The 19,192-nt window shown below is 55.8% G+C and overlaps 4 protein-coding genes across 4 annotated transcripts; 1 reads left to right on the top strand and 3 right to left on the bottom strand.

The window, feature by feature from the left end:
- Positions 1 to 154: 154 nt before the first annotated feature.
- Positions 155 to 1,352, top strand: LOC144195485 (chronophin-like). The gene is made up of 2 exons (XM_077715168.1): positions 155 to 860; positions 965 to 1,352. Exons 1-2 carry the CDS (start codon positions 200 to 202, stop codon positions 1,303 to 1,305), a joined length of 1,002 nt encoding a protein of 333 aa, XP_077571294.1. The 5' UTR covers positions 155 to 199; the 3' UTR covers positions 1,306 to 1,352.
- Positions 1,353 to 1,705: 353 nt separating this feature from the next.
- Positions 1,706 to 3,323, bottom strand: LOC144195669 (alpha-ketoglutarate dehydrogenase component 4-like). Its single transcript, XM_077715463.1, has 4 exons — positions 2,900 to 3,323; positions 2,367 to 2,430; positions 2,022 to 2,227; positions 1,706 to 1,949 (listed from the first exon to the last, which is right to left on the bottom strand). Exons 1-4 carry the CDS (start codon positions 2,951 to 2,953, stop codon positions 1,932 to 1,934), a joined length of 342 nt encoding a protein of 113 aa, XP_077571589.1. The 5' UTR covers positions 2,954 to 3,323; the 3' UTR covers positions 1,706 to 1,931.
- A 389-nt stretch (positions 3,324 to 3,712) lies between these two features.
- On the bottom strand, positions 3,713 to 6,754 carry LOC144195668 (betaine--homocysteine S-methyltransferase 1). Its single transcript, XM_077715462.1, has 8 exons — positions 6,602 to 6,754; positions 6,104 to 6,236; positions 5,890 to 6,002; positions 5,615 to 5,806; positions 5,392 to 5,539; positions 4,865 to 5,047; positions 4,300 to 4,528; positions 3,713 to 4,219 (listed from the first exon to the last, which is right to left on the bottom strand). Exons 1-8 carry the CDS (start codon positions 6,617 to 6,619, stop codon positions 4,042 to 4,044), a joined length of 1,194 nt encoding a protein of 397 aa, XP_077571588.1. The 5' UTR covers positions 6,620 to 6,754; the 3' UTR covers positions 3,713 to 4,041.
- A 1,769-nt stretch (positions 6,755 to 8,523) lies between these two features.
- LOC144195831 (secretory carrier-associated membrane protein 1-like) lies at positions 8,524 to 12,568 on the bottom strand. Its single transcript, XM_077715685.1, has 9 exons — positions 12,360 to 12,568; positions 11,128 to 11,217; positions 10,943 to 11,056; positions 10,718 to 10,826; positions 10,506 to 10,634; positions 10,228 to 10,387; positions 9,978 to 10,079; positions 9,758 to 9,875; positions 8,524 to 9,693 (listed from the first exon to the last, which is right to left on the bottom strand). The coding sequence occupies exons 1-9, from the start codon at positions 12,414 to 12,416 to the stop codon at positions 9,544 to 9,546; spliced, it is 1,029 nt and encodes a 342-aa protein (XP_077571811.1). The 5' UTR covers positions 12,417 to 12,568; the 3' UTR covers positions 8,524 to 9,543.
- Between the last annotated feature and the right edge of the window lie 6,624 nt (positions 12,569 to 19,192).

The raw sequence follows: 19,192 nt of genomic DNA, 5'->3' as shown, positions 1-19,192 counted from the left end.
GGGCGTGGCCAGAGGCCCACTTCCTCCCTCGTCGCTGTGACTGTGTGGCGACGCTACGTCTCCCTCGCCAAGGTGCTTTCTCCTCCCGGCCGATGTGATTTCATTTTTCTTTCTTTCTTTCTTTTGCTACTTTTCCTTTCTCGTCGGGCCTTTCGCCCTCCTCCGTCGCGACACGCCTTCCCTCCCTCCCTCGGGCGCCATGGCGGCCGCCTCGGCCGCCGCGAAGGGCTGCCGCAAGATCGGCGGCGCGCAGATCCGAGCGCTGCTAGAGGCCAAGGAGCTCTTCCTGTTCGACTGCGACGGCGTGCTGTGGCACGGCGAGAAGGCGGTGGCGGGCGCCGCTCAGGTGGTCAACTCGCTGGTCAGGCGGGGCAAAAGCGTGGCCTTCGTCACCAACAATTCGACCAGGCCGCGCGACAAGTACCTTCGGAAGTTCTCGCGCCTGGGCTTCACCGCCGTGGCACTCGAGCACATTTTCAGTTCGTCCTACTGCTCGGCCCTGTACCTACGCGACGTGGCCGACTTGGGCGCCGGCGCCGGTGCCCGGGACCAGGAGCAGAGCCAGGGCCCTGAACCTGTCCCCGGCCGGGTGTTTGTGGTCGGCGGCGACGGGCTCCGCGACGAGTTGCGCCAGGCCGGCGTCCCCTGCGTGGAGGAGGCGGACGACGAGTCGCCGGGCGCCACCATCTACGACTGCGCCCTGGCCACCGACGTCAAGGCGGTGCTGGTGGGCCACGACGACCGGCTCACCTTCCTCAAGCTGGCCAAGGCGTCCTGCTACCTCAGGGACCCGGACTGCTTGTTCCTGGCCACCGACAACGACCCCTGGCACCCGCTGTCCGGCGGAAGGATACTGCCAGGTATTGTGTTCGGGTTTTAGGCTTTGGGGTGGGAGAGATGTTCCGGCCGACGGCACGCGTCCGACCTCTTTGATTGACCGGCCCTCCTCCCACGCCCGTTCCAGGTTCCGGGTCCCTGACGGCCGCCCTGGAGGTGGCCTCGGGCCGCAAGGCCACGGTGATCGGCAAGCCCGGACGCTTCATGTTCGAGTGCGTGTCGGGCCAGTTCCCCGGCGTGGAGCCCGCCCGCTGCCTGATGGTGGGCGACCGGCTGGAGAGCGACATGCTCTTCGGCTCCAACTGCGGCCTGGACACCGTGCTCACCCTCACCGGGGTGTCCGGGATGGAGGAGGCCCGTCGCTACGGCGACAGCCAGCTGCCCGCCGACCGGGGCTTGGTGCCCGACTACGTGGTGGACACCGTGGCCGACTTCTTGCCAGCCCTGGAGGAAGCCGACGGCCCCTAAATAGCCGGCCGGGAAGGGGTTTCCGGCAAGAACGTGCACGGGTCAGAGGTGGGGAGGGGGGGGGGGACAAACTTGATAGTGAATTGTAAATATTCTGAGGACTACACTTGGAAGAAAAACAAAAGCCCTCCAGTGTTTCACATCTTGTGACCTAAACAGTGTTTGAGTGTTTTGATGGAAACCGAGCCTCATTTTAGACACAGTTGACACGTTCATTACAGAGTGAGCTTTTCTCCATTGAACAATCCGTAGGTCATTTGGTCTAAGATGCACCACGCTACACTACAGTGTTAGGATATCATGTGCATGTCGCCATCAATAAATAAGTGCATCTCTGCCACGTGTGGTAGCCTTTGCCTTTTTGCCCTGGATTTCACACAGACAACCAGAGGATGGTGGAATCCAGCTTTAATGTTTATCATGCGGCGTTACAAGAAAGGGCAGCGTGCTCGCCAGCGCCTGGCGTTGGCAAATTCCGCCGCAGAGATTTGTTGGCTCCGATGACTTCTTTTGCCACAGTCTTTCAACGGGAACTCATTTTACAAATATGTACATCGTGAGACAATTGGGATGGTTTATTGGAAAGGCCCAGATGTGTCCTCCATGTTGTCATCAGGGGGGATCCGTCACTCCGGCCCGCCGCGCTGAAAGCAGTCCATCGAGTCCATAATGTAGCGCAATAGCGCATAGTTTCAGTTGGCGGCCGGCCACTTTACCTGGATGTATTCCATCTCCTCCGGCACCAGCGCTCTCCGCCGGTACCTGGCGGGGACTAACCGAATCGACGCCAAGGTGTCGGGAGTTCCCGGGACGGGCGGCGGAGAGGCGGCGCTCGACGACAAGGACGTGGGCCGTGGCGCCGAACCGGGATGGTCGGCTTGGGACACGTGGACCACCGGCAAAGTCTTCAAGGCTTCTTGGGCTGCGGGGGTCGTCAAAGCAAATGGGGGGAGGGGGGGGGGGGATCAGAAGATGGAGGAAATGAAAGCTATGCTCGGCGAGCTCCCCTGCTCTCGCTTTTGGCTTTTTGGGCGACAGTCAAGAGACACTGGGCTACCCACCGTTTGGCTTGACCATGTCTTGCCTACTGGGAAACTTGATCATGGGTGCGTGTGGCCGCACAGCCTGAAGAGAGCAAACAAAACAACAACAAGCCCAGATCAGATGGAATGGAACATGGACTTTTCAAACAACCTGTTAACATGATTTGCTATGACAGAAAGCGCTGGCTGGCTTCGTGATCAATTCTATACAGTTGCAGATGAGAGTCAGAGCCAGATGTGGACACGGTCGACGACATGGTCGCTTTATGCCGCGATATCCCTATCGAGATCTAAACACGACTGTCACCAAGCGCAAGATGTGCTTTGGCGTGTGCCGCCGCTGTAATATTCAACGTCGGCTGGGAGACGCTAACGATTGACGTCAAAAACAAGGACGACTACAAGGGTACGTCCGGCTTTAGCTTTCCCTGCCCGGCCAAACGCTACGCGCTTTGCTTTCGGAGGCAAAGCAAGGCCATGCCGGCACACGGTGGAGCAAAATCAAGTGTAGAGGATCCCGAAAGTCATGATTGCTTAAAAGAAAACGTTACCTGAATAACTCTGGCGGCCGGAGCTGCCATTTTGGAGCTGACTTTGCTTCCCATGACGACCTCTGCGCTTTTACTTCCGGGTTGCACAGCAGAGAAGCGCTACTTTCAACGCACCACAAGATGGCGCCGCCCGTGCCTCGCCTCGAAGAAACTGCGGAAAGTGCTGTCTCGACTCGTATGCTAAGCGACGGACGCTGCAGTCACGGCGTGCCCACAACGCATCGCAGAAGGACGCTCTCTTTGAAAGCACCCGGCGCAATTGGCTCAACGCCCTCGTAACCGTCCAATCCGTAGCTTTCTCCGCGTCAACGATGCGAGGCTAGCGTTGAAAGCGAGCTAACGAGCAAGCTTGAAAACCCATCCCAATTAAAGCTTTCCATCTCTAAAGTGTCTAGAGGGGAGGGTGGGTAAATCAGAAGAAGACTAATACCAAATATGACGTCCGGACTTTTTTTTTTTAAGGGGGACGTCAGCTAGGTTGGATGAAAAGGAAAAATAGCCGTCTTTTATTTTTTCAGGCAGTCAGGCAAGAATACATTTGTCACATGATAGGGATTGTCCAATCAGCTTCGCGGAAACATGCAGAGACGCTCGAAGCAGGGGAGATACCTTGCAAAATCAGCCGACACGTTTGGTCGCTTCCCATGTACCTTGAAAGCGCATTTTCAAAGAAGAGACCTTTTCATATTTCAAATGCTAGCCCGATTCGATGGAGCTAGGTCAAGGTCATTTTCAGACCTATTAATTGCCCATTTTAGCCAGCAGGTCTTTTTGTGGTGTATCACGCACGATAAGCAAGAGTTAAGACACAGATTCACTCTGTATTGGATCTTGTTTTTATTATGGTACACCGCGCTCCTGTATGATGGAAAAGAAATGGCAATATAAAGAGGCCACTTCCAGACTACCACCGTCACGGCGACTCCGGCTAAATTCCGTGGCACTTTACACGGCTCAATTGCGGCAGACAAGAGTGGCACTTTTAAGCCGGGTTACGGCCTCAAAATGCGGACATTTAGGTCAGGTCCGGGCAGGGGGAGGTAGAGGGGTCTGGCCAGGAAGGGCCAGTTGGCGGGGTGGCCGGCGTCCGCTGGGAGCGTCCGCTGGTAGCGGCCTGCTAGGTGCGCCGCGCCCGCCTTCCCTCAGTGGCTCTTTGAGCGGTCAAAGAGCTCCTTGAGTTGCTGCTTACTGGTGGCTTCTTTCTGCTGCATGAGCTCCGCGCTGCCCTTGGTCACGCCCCAGCTGGCCGGGGCCGACATGGACGGACAGAGCGGTCGCCCGGACGCCGGCTTCAGGTCCTCCCAGTACTGCCGACGGGCCCTGGACGGCCACGAGAGCGGCGTGGGTCAGTCGCTCGATGGCCGAGGCGCCCGTCCGTCCCCCGGCGTCTATAGCGTTACCTGGCTCGGACCCAGGGTTTGGTGTGCATCTCCAGGCCCGCCCCCCAGGCGCCGTGTTTCTCCGAGCCGGGGGGCAGGATCCCCCTCTCGGCCGCCAGCTCCTCCGCCACCGCCCTGATGTGGTAGGGTTCGTAGCCGCAGCAGCCGCCGATGAAGCGGATGCCCGCCTCGTAGGCATCTCTGGCGTACTTGTGCATGTCCCAGCGGGTCAGGATTCTGGGCTCCAGACCTGCCGGGACATTTTGCATGATAAAGGTGGGGGGGGCGGTTAAAGGGAAAAAGGCTAACCGGGCGAGCAAAACGGTCTCACGGGGCCACCGTGGGTGTGGCTTTCCACTTTAACCAATGAGATATCTGCAGCACCTGACTGCAATCCACCGATTGCACTCGTAGGACACTTAGTATTGTGCAAAGCTTTCGTCTTTCGTGGTTGAAAGCCATTGTGCCCACGGTGGAATAGTTTGCCCGCCCCCGGGTTAGCGCTTGGTGGCGGAACGGACGTTTAGAAAAGGAGAGAGCCAGACGGCAATGGCAAGATTGGACATTTTGCGGCGTCCCGGCTCACCAAAGGGGAATTCGGGCAGGTCGATGAAGCCCTGGCAGTTGCAGTCCGGGGTGTGGTAGGCCAGGGGCTGCACCATGTAGTGAGCCTTCAGTCCGGCCTTCTCCACGCCCGCCTTCATCTTCTTCACGGCCTCCACGCAGGTGTCCGGGTCAAAATGGCAGTTGACGCCCACGATCTGGGCACCTGTCCGGGAACACCTGGAGAGGTGAGTGCGCAAAAGCCGTCGCCGCCGTCGTCGCCGCTTGTCTGTCGTTTGGACGCTTCTACTATTTCTATCCTGGCCAATTGCATTTGCATTTTTTTGCTGTTGTTTTGGGAAACTCTACGCGTTTGGGAAACCCTTCCGGCCCAATAGAAATGGTATGGCTTGGCGCTTAGTGTAATCATCGTACAGAGGCAAACGCGCTAGGTCTGAGCCCCTCCCCTTTTTCGACTCGTTTGAAGGCGCGGAAGCCGAGGTAGGCAAAGGGGCGCGACGAGCGCGACAAGACGCGACAAGACGCCTCGGAAAGGACGACTCCACTCACCGGCTCTGACCAGCCTGACGGCGCAGTCTCCCGGCGAGACGCCGTGCATGTCGCCTTCCGGCCCGATGCACAGGGAGGCGGCCACGGGCTTTCCCGTGGCCTTCAGCACCTCCACGGCCCACACGGCCTCCTCCACGTGCTCAAAGTACTAAGGCGGGGATAAATGTTTCAGCCTCGAGACGGCGACGACGAAGGCGACGAAGACGACGACGACGGCCTTTACCTCGGCGATCAAAAAGTCGACGTTTTTCTTGATGAAAACGTCCAACTGCTTCTTGAAGATGGCCTTGACTTCGGCCTCGCTCTTGCAGCTCAGGTAGGACGGCGTCTGGGACACGCCACCCGCCACCAGGGCGTCGCCCTCATTGGCCACCTCGCGGGCCAGGTCGCAGGCGGCCTCGTTGATCTGGGCGCCCTGCGCCACAGCCGCCACGGCGCGGTGCCTTTACGGCCTCGCAAGAAAAAAAAAAAAAGCCGGTGGCCTTTTGCCGGACTTACGGTGAAGGTCAGCTTGTTGCCCCTGTTCTCCAGCTTGTCGTCGCTGGCGTAGAAGGTGAAGGTCTGCATGACGTTGGAGCCGGCCCTCAGAAACTCCCTGTGAAGCTGCCGCACTGCAAAGGACATTGACGCGGGCGGGAGGGAGGGAGGGAGGGCCACGGTCAATATTTCCGGGAATGGCTGGTTTTGCGGACGCCACGGCCACGTCACTCACCTGCTTCGGGATGCTCGGCGGCGGCCTCCGGGGTCCAGGGTCCGGCCTTGACGTAGCCTCTCTTCTCCAGGGCGAAGACGAAGCCGCCGTCGCCGATCACCACTTCTCCGGCGTTCAGACGCTCCATGATTCCCTGCCGGCGGAGGCGGCGGCGGCGGCGGCGGCGAGAAACACACTTTCAAAGCCTCGTCCCAAAGACCAGACAAGAAGGAGGTCAAGCAACCCTATTTCCCTGGCCGTGGCTATTGGAGCTTAAAAGCCAAGAAGTAACAAAGATGTGGGGAGACTGGCTCCCTCCCTCCCTCCCTCCCTCCCTCCCTCCCTCCCTCCTTCTCTCCCTCTCTGGGAGGCAAATTTTGATAAGGCATTTTTGCCGGCGCTTTCGGAGCCGGCGGCGGCTTGGAGAAAACGTCACATAAATGGACGGCGTCTCATTTGCGGGACCCCCCGAGCGGCGCTTTGCGTCAAAGTGACGCGTTTCCGTGGACTACTTCTTACCTTCTTAACTGGTGCCATATTCCCCGAGTGGCGTGAAGACTTGAGCGCTGAGACTTTGGCAGGTGGAAAGAGACATTGAGAGGGGCCCCCACACCGGTTTAAATGCGCGGCGAGCAGGGGAGGGTTTGGAGCTGGCCGCGCTCTGATTGGCAAAGGCCCATGTTGCGCAACAACCCTAACCCCTCCACACCGCCACCGCCACCACCAGTGTTTTCGTGGTCAGCGCTTGTTTCTAGTTTAGTCTGGAATAATGAGGCGTATGGCTCTTTTAAATTGATTTGAACGCCAATGTTGTGGAGTGGACACCTTGATAAGATACGCCTGGCGTTTACACACGTCTGTGCGACATTCTTGCTCAACTTTCGGGGCCGCAACTTTGGGGAGGGGGGGGGGGGGGGTGGTTAGCGTGTTACTACGGTGAGACGTCGGTCTCGGATGCTATTGACCCTGAAAGCGGCATGATGATGATGATGAAGATTTTGTCTGAAACCCAGAGGTCAACCTTTATGACGGCTTTTATCACGGGGGCTTGAGGGGAAGGTGGGCGGGGCGGGGGGGTTGAGCACCGGTTCCAAAGGTGCCACGATAAAGTGGAAGAGGCGCGTGTTGCGACAGCTCGCTACTTGGATGTCAACAAAGGGACGGGTCCTCAAATGCCGTCAAAACACATTGTTGTTGAATTTTGCTCTCCCTTCCGTCACCATTTTGCCCTTTTTGTCCTCCTTTTTGTCTCCCGCTGGCCAAAGCCTCGGGTCATTTAAGGCCGTCTGTCGGCTTAGTCAACAAGCACGCAGTGAAAGCCAAACCAAATCAACGTGCTAAAAAGGTGCTGATTTTCTGTACTTGTAGTGCAAGAGAGGCCCGCAATGTTTTGTCCAATGCCACCTCGGGGTCAACTCTTTCACCCCCCACGAGCCTTGACGATGATTCATTTGTTTTCTCCTTTTCTCTGCCAATGTTTGCACTTTTGCTGACAACAAGCCTATTGGCCGAAGGGCCCGCAAAGAATCTCTTGTTGCGCTTGGGCCCCGTAACCCCGCCCATTTTTAACGCCGGCGGGCCGAGCCGGGTCGACCCGGACGCCACGACTCCGACGCTCTGGCGGTAAATCATTGATTTTTGCAAGTTAACCGATAAGGTGAGTATACGCCTTCCCCGTCCCCCGATGCATTGGTGGCTCCGAAGGGGATGTGTCGACCTTCGGCGCCGTGCGTTCCGGGTCCATCCGGTTTTCAATGAGGAGATTAGCCATGGATTCAAAGGGCAAGGGGCAAAAAAATGCCTGGGCTTGAAAGTTCACACGAGGATCTCGTCACGGGTGTTTGTGTACGTTGAAATTTGATCTCTGGCTGTTTTTTTTTTTGCAGCGTTTTCAATGCTGCTCCATTTTGTCTCAATGGAACCAAAAAGCATTTGTGATGCCAATTTGATCACATGGAGAAAAATGCGGCCCCAAATATATTTTGGTACAATTGTGGGCAGTTTGGTGAAGCGAGGCGCTATAGGTCAAAGTCCCGACGTTGTCTGATCGCTGGCTGCCACCAATTGGCCGTTGTGCCCAAATAGCGGAATAATAGCTCATTCATGACTCATGCGTCATCATTTGTCCGAGCGAGCGCACATCCAAGTACATTTGGCGTCTCCGTGAATTCATATTTGTGAGAAGGCTGCTTGGCCGCTTTCTGCTTAGCGTGGAGATTGCAACTAGAACAAAAGAAGATGTCACGCTGGAGAAGTGTTGCTCAACTGCTTTCCAAGTGTTTACAAGCGCGACTCTGTGGGCCGCCGCCGCCGCCGCCACCGCCACCGCTTGCCACCCCTCCCTCGTCTACTCCAATCAAAGCTCCAGGTGCGTCACACACTCTGGCCCCGGCCGCACGGCAAAAGGCCGCCGTTTTTCAAGGCGCCGAGGAAAAGACAAATCTCTTTCAAACCTTTATTCCGTGTTAATACCATAAATATACAAAACTCAAAAGTATTTGACATGCGACACAAGCCAGACAAGAGTGCATTTCATCTTCTTTTGACACGCAATTTCTAATGTGGGTGTCCAATCAACGTCTCGACCCAATGTGTAAGTTGGGGCTTCGTCTTCCATCACTTTCTTCAGTCGACTAACATTTGCACGCATTCCACGAGTGCGGAGCCACCGTCTCGGCATTTCCAGTAAAAGGTGGCGAGAGAGCACGTCACATACCGGGAAGGGAAAAATGGGGGGGGGGGAAGAGTCCAAAAAAACAATCCAAATGGACATTTGGGAGAATTCTCACAGCTTCTCGGGACAGACAGTAGACTAACACTCGAGGGATTCGGGGGACCAAGTCGTGGTTCATTTGATAACGCTGCCAGATAAATTAAGTCATAAATAAGAACTAAGAACGCACAAAATACTGTTTGTGTGGTTTCAGTGGTGACGGGACGAGCCCGGGCACACCGTAGCTCCGGTCTCCTGGCCCGTGCTCCGTCGCCGTGACGACAGAGTCGATCATTTGCCCGGTGGCACGCGGCGGCCGGCCAAAGTACAAGAAGCAAACGGCCCCCCCCTTCGGTTTGCGCCGGTCGTCCGGACGTCCCTCCGTCCCGAGCGGCCCGCGCAAACTATTAAAAAAAAAAAAGAGCAATGAAGAAAATGGGCGTGAACTCGAGCATCCACTCCGTGGCTGAAAGCACGGTGAACCTCGCGGGGACGCCATTGCGTCCCGAGATATTCAAGTGCCCGGGGACGCCACAAAGGTAGATGGGACGCGTGGCCGCCCCCTTCCCGTCATTTTACGCATTTACGGTGATCTTGGCTTGGGGAGGAACAAAAACAAAATCAGGTTTTGCCACTGCTATCCCCGTGGAAGGGGGGAGGGAGGGAGGGTGGGGCTTAAATTCAGAAGCGGAGACATTTTTCAAAGACTTTAGCGAGTCGGCGGCCATGGGACGGGAGGCCGCTAACTCTACGGCTGAGGCTTGAAGGCGCCCCGGGCGGCGTTGGACGCGGCGCTGGCCGCCGCCGTCTGCACCGTCTTGTTGGACATGACGCCCGTGGCAAACTCCTGCTGGGCCTTCTCGAAGCTGGCCCCGGTGGTCCGGTACAGCGCGTGGACCTGCGGTAAGAAGTCGCCAGCTTTGGCTTTCCTCCTTTTAGGCGGTGGGGGAGGCGGACCTTACCTTTTTAAACATTATGAGCGAGCCCACGGACAGCGTGGTGAAGAGCGCGGCGATGAGTAACATGATGATGCCTACCGGGATGCTGGTGTTGAGGCCCATCAGGGCCGTGATCCAGCCGCTGGAGGTCAAAGCGGAGGGCGACGGCGGGTCAAGGTGTGTGTGTGTGTGTGTGTGTGTGTGGGAAGCCCCACCCACCCAAGGGAACCCTGGCAGAACTCACCAGGTGCCCCAGCCGGTGATACCGATGGTTTGCAGCACGTGAACTCCGAATTGGCAGATGTAGACGAAGAAGAAGACAAAGAAGCGGAAAGAACTGTCGCTCCTGCGGCGCAAAAGGGGAGAGGGCCCGTGGCGCCACACTTCCAAACCACCGCCGAGGGCCCGTGGCGCCACACTTCCAAACCAACCCCGAGGGCCCGTGGCGCCACACTTCCAAACCACCCCCGCGGCCCCCAAGGCGGGCGGCTCACCTGAAGGCTCCGTACAGCGGTCTGTACCAGCAGACGAAAGAGCAAGGCGTGAAGAGCAGGAACCACAACATGGCCAGGCCAAAGTCCACGCCGTGGGACGGGTCCACGCAGAACCAGGCCAAGCAGCCAAACATGTTGACAAAGAGGGTGGCGGCGTGGACTGCGCAAAAGGCCGCACGTCAGTCGCCGGACGCCGAGAGCCGCCGGCCGTGAGCCGCCGGCCGTGAGCCGCCGGCCGTGAGCCGCCGGCCGTGAGCCGCCGGCCGTGAGGGACTCACATATCCACAGGTTGTACATGATCTTCACCGTCTTCTGGTATTGGATTGGAATATCCACCGCGATGTCGTGGTAGAAACAGGGACCCACGGGGAACTTCTCTGGCACGGGAGGCCAGTTGTTCTTGCGGCCTGTCGACGAGGACAAAGTTTGGGCCGAGCGAGCCTCCCACGAAGGGGCCGGCCCCTTCCCGGAAGCGGTGAGGAGGACTGACCGGCTCCTCCGTGCGACTGTAGCTCTCGCTCCCTGCGGTCCAGCTCGGCCGCTTTCCTCTCCAACTCCTCCTGCCTCCTCAGCAAGTCGGCCTGGGCCCGCGTCTGGTCCTGAGCGGCTCCGACAATTGGGAAGACGTTACCCGCGGTCCGCCGCAGCGCGTGGCCGAACCGCCGGAAAAGAAAAAAAAACACACGCGCCGCCGGGATGAAACCAGTCTTTTCACCTGCGTCGTCTGTTGTTGCGAATACGCCGGGGGCTCCTCGGTGGGCTTCATGATGGCGGGTTGCGTGTTCTGCGGGGGCGCCGGTGCCGACTTGGGGGCGTTCCCGGGGGCGGCCTAGACGGGAAGAAAAAAAAAACCCGAGTTGCACGCAAACTTTAACGTTAAGAGAAGAAGAAAAAGTGTACCGTTCTGGCATCAGTGAAGGGGTTATATTCTTCGAGACCACCAGGTGGAGTAGAGCGGGTCACCTGGGTCACCTGCGTCACCGAGGGATCCTGGCAGAGATGCCACATTTACATTTCATTATAACAGATGTCATTTCCGCACTTTTGCGAGATACTCTGGGCTGTAACCACTGTGTATTTTTCTTCGTTTAGACCGACGTTTTATCATTCTATACATGATAACGTGTCATACAATACATCAAGTCATACATTGATCCATAATATTGATTTTTTTGTTTAAAAGGAGCAAAAAATGTCCTTAGCTCCGTAAAGGGTGAAAAAGTTGTCGTCTCTGCAAGTAGCCAAAGATTCGACTGTATGTGACGTCGGTGTCGGTGGGCTACTTGGTGGCCGTTCCTATTGGCTCACAGGAAGCTGGACGCATCTACCTCTCTATTTAAGGAATCTTGTCTACGGGCGAGCCGGCCTAGACAACAACCAAAATGGCCGCCGGCTCACGTGCCCTCGAGTGCCTATCACAAGCCAGTAGTAATGCATGGGATTCCAATGTGAAAAGTTTTCAGCCAATCAACACTCAGCATTGATTGGCAAGCGCTGACACTCTCGCCACACGTTTTCCTTTCGTTCCGGTGAGCGGTTGCCGACGAGAGGCCGCTGCGACAGGTAAGAAGGCGAACGCACAACGGGCTCATTTACGGGGACCAAAAAAATGCCATGTACAGATTCGAGCACATCCGCTTGGGTATTTCGACCATTTTGCCCCAATGTCGACAATGCTAGTTCCAGTCCATGACTTCGAACTCGGAAAAACTCGCGCCCATGTTTCCGGAAGTGACGCGGTGACTGTCAGACTACTGGACAGCTTTCGAGCGTCCACCGAAGGCCCCGAATTGTGTGAAATGGCCTCCGTCCGCCGGTTATTTCCCGGCTTCTTATGTTTCCCCGCCATGATGAGTTTGCGAGCCAACTCGGAGAGTGATCGGGCAACCCTGGTTGAAAACAAAACACCGAGAGACGTTCGCAAAACCCCTGTGTGCGTTATGCTAACACGGCTAGCTATGTTACGGCCGTCGGCTGACTGATGTCATCTAGCCGTGTCGTCCGTCGCGTTCCCATCCCACAATGAATTAAGTCCAGTAGGAAGCCGTAGCCGGCCGACCGTCCGACCGATGTTGACGCCGAGGCAGCCAAAACTACCAAGGCAGGAAGCTTGCTAGCAAAGCTACACTTACCTGAAAGGGATTGTTGAAATCCGGGTCGGCGAACGGGTTGCTGTCAAAGTCGGACATTTTCGCTGCCGGTTAGTCTTTCCGGCGAGTCAAGTGTGGCCCGATCCGCCTCACTGGTTATATTTGTTTCCCTGGCTTTTGGCTGCCGCCTGCTGCGGTTTATTTCGCCTCCCGTCCGTCCGTCCGTCGGTCCGCCCGCTAGCATAGAACAAAACGCGAAAGCGGGCGTGACGTCACGCGTTCAGCACCGCGGAGAGCGTGGCGTCATGGACGCCGCCGTGAGACTACAATAGTATTCGCGCACGTCATTTTTTTTTTGTTGCTAGACTCCGGAAAAATTTGCGAGAATGAGCGTGCGTGCTATTTTGACTCGGGCTAGTATTGAAATCAGTCAGCAAGGTCACGTGACCAAATCTGGCCGTGAGCGAGCGCTAGCTGTGCGATGCAACTCCAGAAAACTTGTGCCTCCGACTTTGTTTTCAGTATTTAGAATAATAATAATAACAATACGTGATGGCGTACTGCGTATTTATTGAAATGTGTAAAAGATTGCTCTGTTGAATTTGTTTGCACCCCAGTTAGGTCCAAGTGAATGACAGTTTATTAAAGGACATCCAAATAAAAATACAATGAAATCAATTTGGAAGATGATTCATGTATTTGTTTTGTTCAAAAGAACCCATTCGCGTGAGTCTGTTTAGTTTTCATGGCGTCTTTATTCATTGAGTGTATTATTAATTGTGTGTTTTTCTTTTTCATAGTCATTCCGGACCCGTTTGTACGTTTTGTGTCGGTGCCCAGACGCGGCGGCGACTGCCCGGACGGACTGCGTGAGTACCTTTTTTTTTTATATCTTTGAATAGTTCTCCTTCTTAGCAGAAAAGCACCCTTCAAACAAAACGAGGGCTCATTTCACAGACTCCTTTTGATTGGGAAGCGCTCAAATTGAAAGCATGCCAGAGCCTTTTTAAAGAGGTTGTCTGGCTGGCTGGCTGGCTCATCAAGGTGCTGGGTGACTCGGTCTTCAACGTGGCGTGGACACTACTTTTCACTGCTCCCCTCAAATATTGCGCCTTCTCGATGCTGCCGTGTGGTATTTTCTTTGGTAAGTGTTGTAGGTCAAACGCGACAGCCGCCTTCCTCCGTGCGATAGTAATGAGGACGTTAATGGCGCCGGCGCTAATTATGATGAGGATGATTAGCGGCGGAAGCATCTGCTGTGTCGATGATCTCCGCTGCCAATGACGATGATCGCTTTCATCATAACGACCATGATGACTCGTTTCTTGTCGTCTAAATCGGCGCCTTATCTAGCGTACGTCGTCGCCTCCTTTTCTTTTGGGGCCCGAAAGGCGCGCTTTTCGCGCTCTCCACTTGGGGGCGCTAGAGGGCCGCCCGTCAGCGCGCTCTTCTCTTTTGCCACATCCTTTTTTTCCTCTTCTTTTTTTCCCTCATTTGCCTCCAATTTATTTTCATTCAAACGAAGGGTGACCATGTGAAGAACATCAGATGAGTTGACAGCCTGTAAATGTGATTTAAACATTTAAGCACCATTTACCCAGATTAAGTTTCAATTGGAGAACAAATGCTATTAGGTGCAAATCTTACAGTAAGCCGCCAAGCACTGGGCTGGGGCACTCTAATGCTTTAGAATCTGTCGCACGCTTTGTTTGCCGCACAATGTGAAAGATAAACAAGCGCCTGCCGCTCTGTGTACGCACTGACCATGCGTGTCTTTGGACGTGACGGCGCCCGCCCGCCCTCCTCCTTCGACTCCGATACCACCGGTGACGTGCGTGCGTGTGTGCGCGCCCCCGCGTGCGGGGAAACAGCCACTTTGGCTAATAGCTGCTACATTAGTCTCCTAACCGGCTGGTCATGGCCATTTAGAAATGTTCATTAGGTCGCCGACCAGAGTGGATAGGTGCGATAGTTGACCCTCGATCGAGCCGGGACGGTCGGCGAAGGCGGGGGAAATTTGCCGGTGGCGGTGGCGGTGACCATGGCGGTGGCGGTGGCCCTGGCGGCAAAGTCATTCACCCGCCAAGTTGACGAGCAAGTGTTAAAAGGCGCGGATGCAATTATCCCCAGATTGCCCCGAATTAGAAGCTGGCGTATAATTACATCTCATTAATGTCTATGAGTGTTATTTTAGAGTTGGGAAAGGTTGGATAAGCAGGACTTGCTATTATGGCTTATTAATGCCCCGACATCTGGCAGCGTCCTCGCCGCCAGTTAGCTGATGAGCCACTCACTCAGTCAGCCACCGAGAGTGCCGGCGAGCGAGAGTGTGAGCGAGCCCGAGAGTGCCGGCCACCGAGCCGGCCGCCCACCACGGATGCCGCATTTCCATCTTATTGCGTTCATACCAAGGCCAAATGCCACGGCCTTTCTTTCTTTGAATGCGGGGAACCGTTGCTTTTCACATTTTTTCTTTACAATAGTCGGTCATCCGCAATCTCATCCTAAAGATCAATTGTCGCATTGATTTATTTGGCGCTTGAAAAAAAATACAAAAAAAGCTGAGGCGAGAACAAATCTACGTTCGCCGGAGCTTTCTCAAAGCGGCGGCTTATATTTGTCCGTTCCCAAAAAATAGTCGGTGGGTATTTTCTTTGTGGATTAAATGTGCCACTGAAATGGCCTCCAATTTCAGCAGCCAGTCATAAATAAACCCCGCTGACTTTTGTATAGGAAGAAGATGGAATCCAAATTTGGAACACGCCATTTTTAAGGCCAAGCGTCGCCATCCCACTCGCTTAAAAGTGGCGCCTGAGTCTGTCGCCGCTCGTGAGCAGTCGCAGCACATTTCACACGAGAGGGAAAAAAGAGAAAAAAAAAAGAAAAAGCCCCATTGATTCCCCATTTCCATATTAATGAGCCGATTTGTTAAGAGACTTCAGGAGGAGGAGGAGAAAAGAGCCCGTGTCTTCCTCCCGCACGCCATTTAGAAATAAAGCTGATGCCCAGAAAAATGGAAATGAAACCTTTTACTTTCATAAATTCGAGGCGTCCGCCGCCGCCGCCGCCGCCGCCGCTCCATTTGCATTTCCATTTGCAAACCGATAATGAGAGCGCCCCGGCCGTCGGGCGAGCCTCCACGTTATTGGCCGTAGGCCCGTGGCCGCTCCAAATAGAAGCGACTTTTGCGCCACGACTAAAGTGCCTTTCCGCGCCACCTCACTCCAAACAAAAGGCCCAAAATGTTGCCTGGCCCTTAAAAAAGAAAGCCTGCTTTGCGAGCGCCGTCGCTGATTGAATTTATGGGCCAATGGATGTGGACTCGGAGGAGCGGGCCAGTCACATTGTTGTTGTTGGGCTGGCGATGGTGGTTAGCGTTCGTTCGTTCGCTCGGGATTGACGCAAAGAGCCGCTGCGGCTGATTGAAAGTGCCTTTTACCTTTTAGCTTGCTCTCGCTGTATATTTCATTTGACAAAATGAAAGGGGACTTGGGGTGGGGAGGGGGGAAAGGGATTTTAAGGGTTTGGGGAGGGGGGCCCGCCTTTGCCATCCCAGCCCGCCGCTTGCGTCAATTGCGCCCCCTTTCAGCTATTAATTGAATAATGGCCGTCCTCGCCGTCGCCGCCGTTCGGAGCTCCCCGACGTTGGCCGTAAAAAGGCAAGGAAGACGCACTCGTAAAGCGGGGGCCCTTACGCGGCCCCCCAAAAAAGAGGGAGGCTGGATTGTTCCGCCGTCGCTAGCTAGCCGTCTTTCAGTAAGTTCTTCTCCGAGCGGTCGAGTGTTGAGGAAAAAAGAAATAAATAAAGCCAGCCAGCAGCCATTTTTTTCCAATCCACAATTAATGGGTCGCGTCTCATTGGCTAGAGGATATTTCGGCCGGCGTCGTGGAGGTCGTTGAGGTCGTGGAGGTCGTGGCGTGCGGGCAAGCCCGGCCCTTCTACCATTCAATTCACCTTCCGCAAAAAGTCAAAAGAGCCCATTGGAATCTGCCTTTGTTTCTCTGGGCTGCCAAATTGGGCGCCGTCACGCGTCCGTCCCGCGCCCCCAAACCCCCCCCCCCCCCCCCCCCCCCCCCCCCAATCGATTTGCCCATTTGGCGGCCCTCTAATTTTTCACACCGTCGTCTCGGCCTCGCCCGATGCCATTTGTTTTGATTATCTGGGTGAATATGTTTGTCCGGGGATATCAATAACGCTAAAGAAAGCCATGACTCACTCGCCGGAAAAGCGTCGGCGCGCGGCGGCGGCGGCGGCGGAGGGGCTCCGACGCTCTTTGACGGATTTGTCAATGTAATTGCTGGAAAGCCGACGTAAACGCGCCTCGGCTGCGGCGGTGGGGTGTGTGCTAGTGTGTGTGTGTGCGCGCGCGTACGTGCGCGTACGCGTGCGTGTGTGCTTGTGTGTGTGCGCGCGTACGTGTTGGTGCGTGTTCTCCTATTACAGACAGTAATTAGCGTCAGTCACCCTGTGTGTCCATAACAAGGCGGCATAATGCCCTAATCAAGCCTGGATGAATCCAAGCCTCCCTCTAATCACTCTAAAAGTGATTTATATTGTTTTTCCTGTTCTGAACAAATGAAATCTGTAGCCCAAATGAATCCTGGCTTTTCATCAGCGTAAAGTTAAAAAGCCAGTAAGCCTCACATTCTTGTCATTAAGATGCTTTTCTGAGGGGTGCACGTGCACGCACGCACGCACGCACGCACGCACGCACGCACACACACACACACACACACACACACACACACACACACACACACACACACACACACACACACACACACACACACACACACACACACACGCATGTTCAGACAGTTGGCAAAAATCCGTCACGTAATGTAATATTCCATTAAGCGGGCACTCCAATGAGCATTAGTCGTCCGCCGAGAAAGGCTTTCAGACAAAGAAAATGAGGGTCATCAGGAGAATAACTCCAATTTGATGGCGTGGCTCCCCCCTTCTCATCGTTTCCCTAATACCGCCCCCCCACCCCCCCAAGAACAGCGCCGACTGATCAATTGCATTTGGACAATTAGTGGCTTTACTTTGGAGGGCTAAATGAAGAGCGTTTTTGGCGGCCGCTATATTTCTGTCCGTCAATGATCGGGGTGAATAAGGTACGGGACGTCCGTCCACGCGATTGGCTGCGATTCATTTGTCAAATGGTGTCTGGGCGCAACGTGGCGATTTCTCCGTCCCGGCCGGGGATTCATTTGCGGCGGATAGCGCGGCGGCGCCTCCTACTTTTTGCTCCCTGCCTTCTGGCACTTCTGGTGTTTCTGGCGTTTCTGGCGTTTCTGGCGCTTCTGGCGCTTCTGGCTCTTCTCGCACGCCTCCCGCTTTGTTGGGCGGCCATTGTTAAACAAATCAATTCCAACACAGGCTGACTTCCCACTGTTTTTTATTAGGAAGAAGCGAGGCCGAACACGAATTGTAACGGAGCCCTGAAATTTCCCCGCCGCCGCCATCGCCGCCGCGGTTCTTTGCCTCTGTGCTCGGAATACAAAGACGCTGGCTCGCTGGCTCGCTCGCTCGACATGTACTTAAAAAATGCAAATTGCCAGGCAATCTGGCCGCGCCGCCTTCCATATTCATTTCCGCCGCCACGCCACACCACGCCACTCCACGCCGTTGGCTCGCCGTGGGTTGGCCGGGAAGCGTCCGGGGGTTAAGCCGACGGGAAAAGAAAATGGAGATTGGTGCGTGCGGGCCCGCCCGCCGTCTCTCTCTCGGCTTCCTTTTTTTCGGCCTCACCTGTGAGAGCACGTCTTGGAGCGCCCCCCCCCCCCCCCCACGCTCCCCTATCTCCCAACGCCACTCTCCTTTCCTCGCCCTGTTCTCTTCGTGCTGCGTAATTGTCCCCCCCCCCCCTCGCCCAGTGTTGTCGCGCGGCGCCATGAATAATGCATGCGAGGGGGGGGGGGGGGTGCGCGTGTGAGAAATCCTCAATCTCACGCTGGGCTCCCGTCGGGCGTTTACGGAGCCGGCGTCTCTATTACGGCCAAAGTGGCGCAGTTGGCGTCTGGCTTTTCTTTTTGGCCATTTCAGCTGCCGTGGCCAGGGCTCCCAAAATCCCCTAAAATCCCCCCAAAATCCATGGCCAACCCTCATTTATTTCGGCGTCCCCCGCTAGGGGAACGGCCGCCTTTCGTCCTCGAGTCGCTCGGCCATTCTTTTCTGACGAAGGCCTCACCGGAGGCCCTCCCGCCGGGTTCGTCACGTGACGGCGGCGTGTGGGTTTGGAAAAGGGTGCCCGCCCCAGGCCGGCCCCACCCGCCAGGCGATGTAGCGTTACCATTTTGCCGGCGAAAAGCCCCGAAAAGAAATGAAGGGAGGCAAATGGGCGTCTCTGTCTTCCTCCCTGTGAGGATTTGTCAGTTGAACGGAAGCCAGCGTCTACTAAGCGTGAGCGATGCCACGTAGACTGGACTTTTATGAGGTGCGTACGCGCCGTAAAAGCAGCCGAGAGTTAAAGTGCTTTCCTGGCTAGCACGTTCAAAGCCATGTGTCAGCAGCCGAGCACTAAATCCAGCCACGGAGGGCAATGGCGGCCAATGGCGGGCAATGGCGGGCCGCAAACCAACCCCATCTCCCATCCCCCCCCCCCCCCCCATCCCGCCTTCTCCTCCTCTGATAGTCCATCATGGCTCCGTTTCAGGTGGCTGGGCCGAGTCCTTGAGGAGATCACGCGTCCATAGCAAGTACAGGACCAGCGCTGGTGTAAGAGCTTTGGAATGATTCCCCAGCTGCCCCCTCCTGTCTTGTCTTCTTTCTTTTTTTCTCTCTCTCTCAGAGCCCACCCCCTATGTCAGCCCCCCCCCCCCCCCCCCACCACCCTCCATTCCATCAGAGCATCATCCCGTCCGTCCCG

Source organism: Stigmatopora nigra, chromosome 4 (genome assembly GCF_051989575.1).
Source record: "Stigmatopora nigra isolate UIUO_SnigA chromosome 4, RoL_Snig_1.1, whole genome shotgun sequence".
Classification (NCBI taxonomy): domain Eukaryota; kingdom Metazoa; phylum Chordata; class Actinopteri; order Syngnathiformes; family Syngnathidae; genus Stigmatopora; species Stigmatopora nigra.
This window is presented reverse-complemented; position numbering and strand designations above follow the sequence as displayed.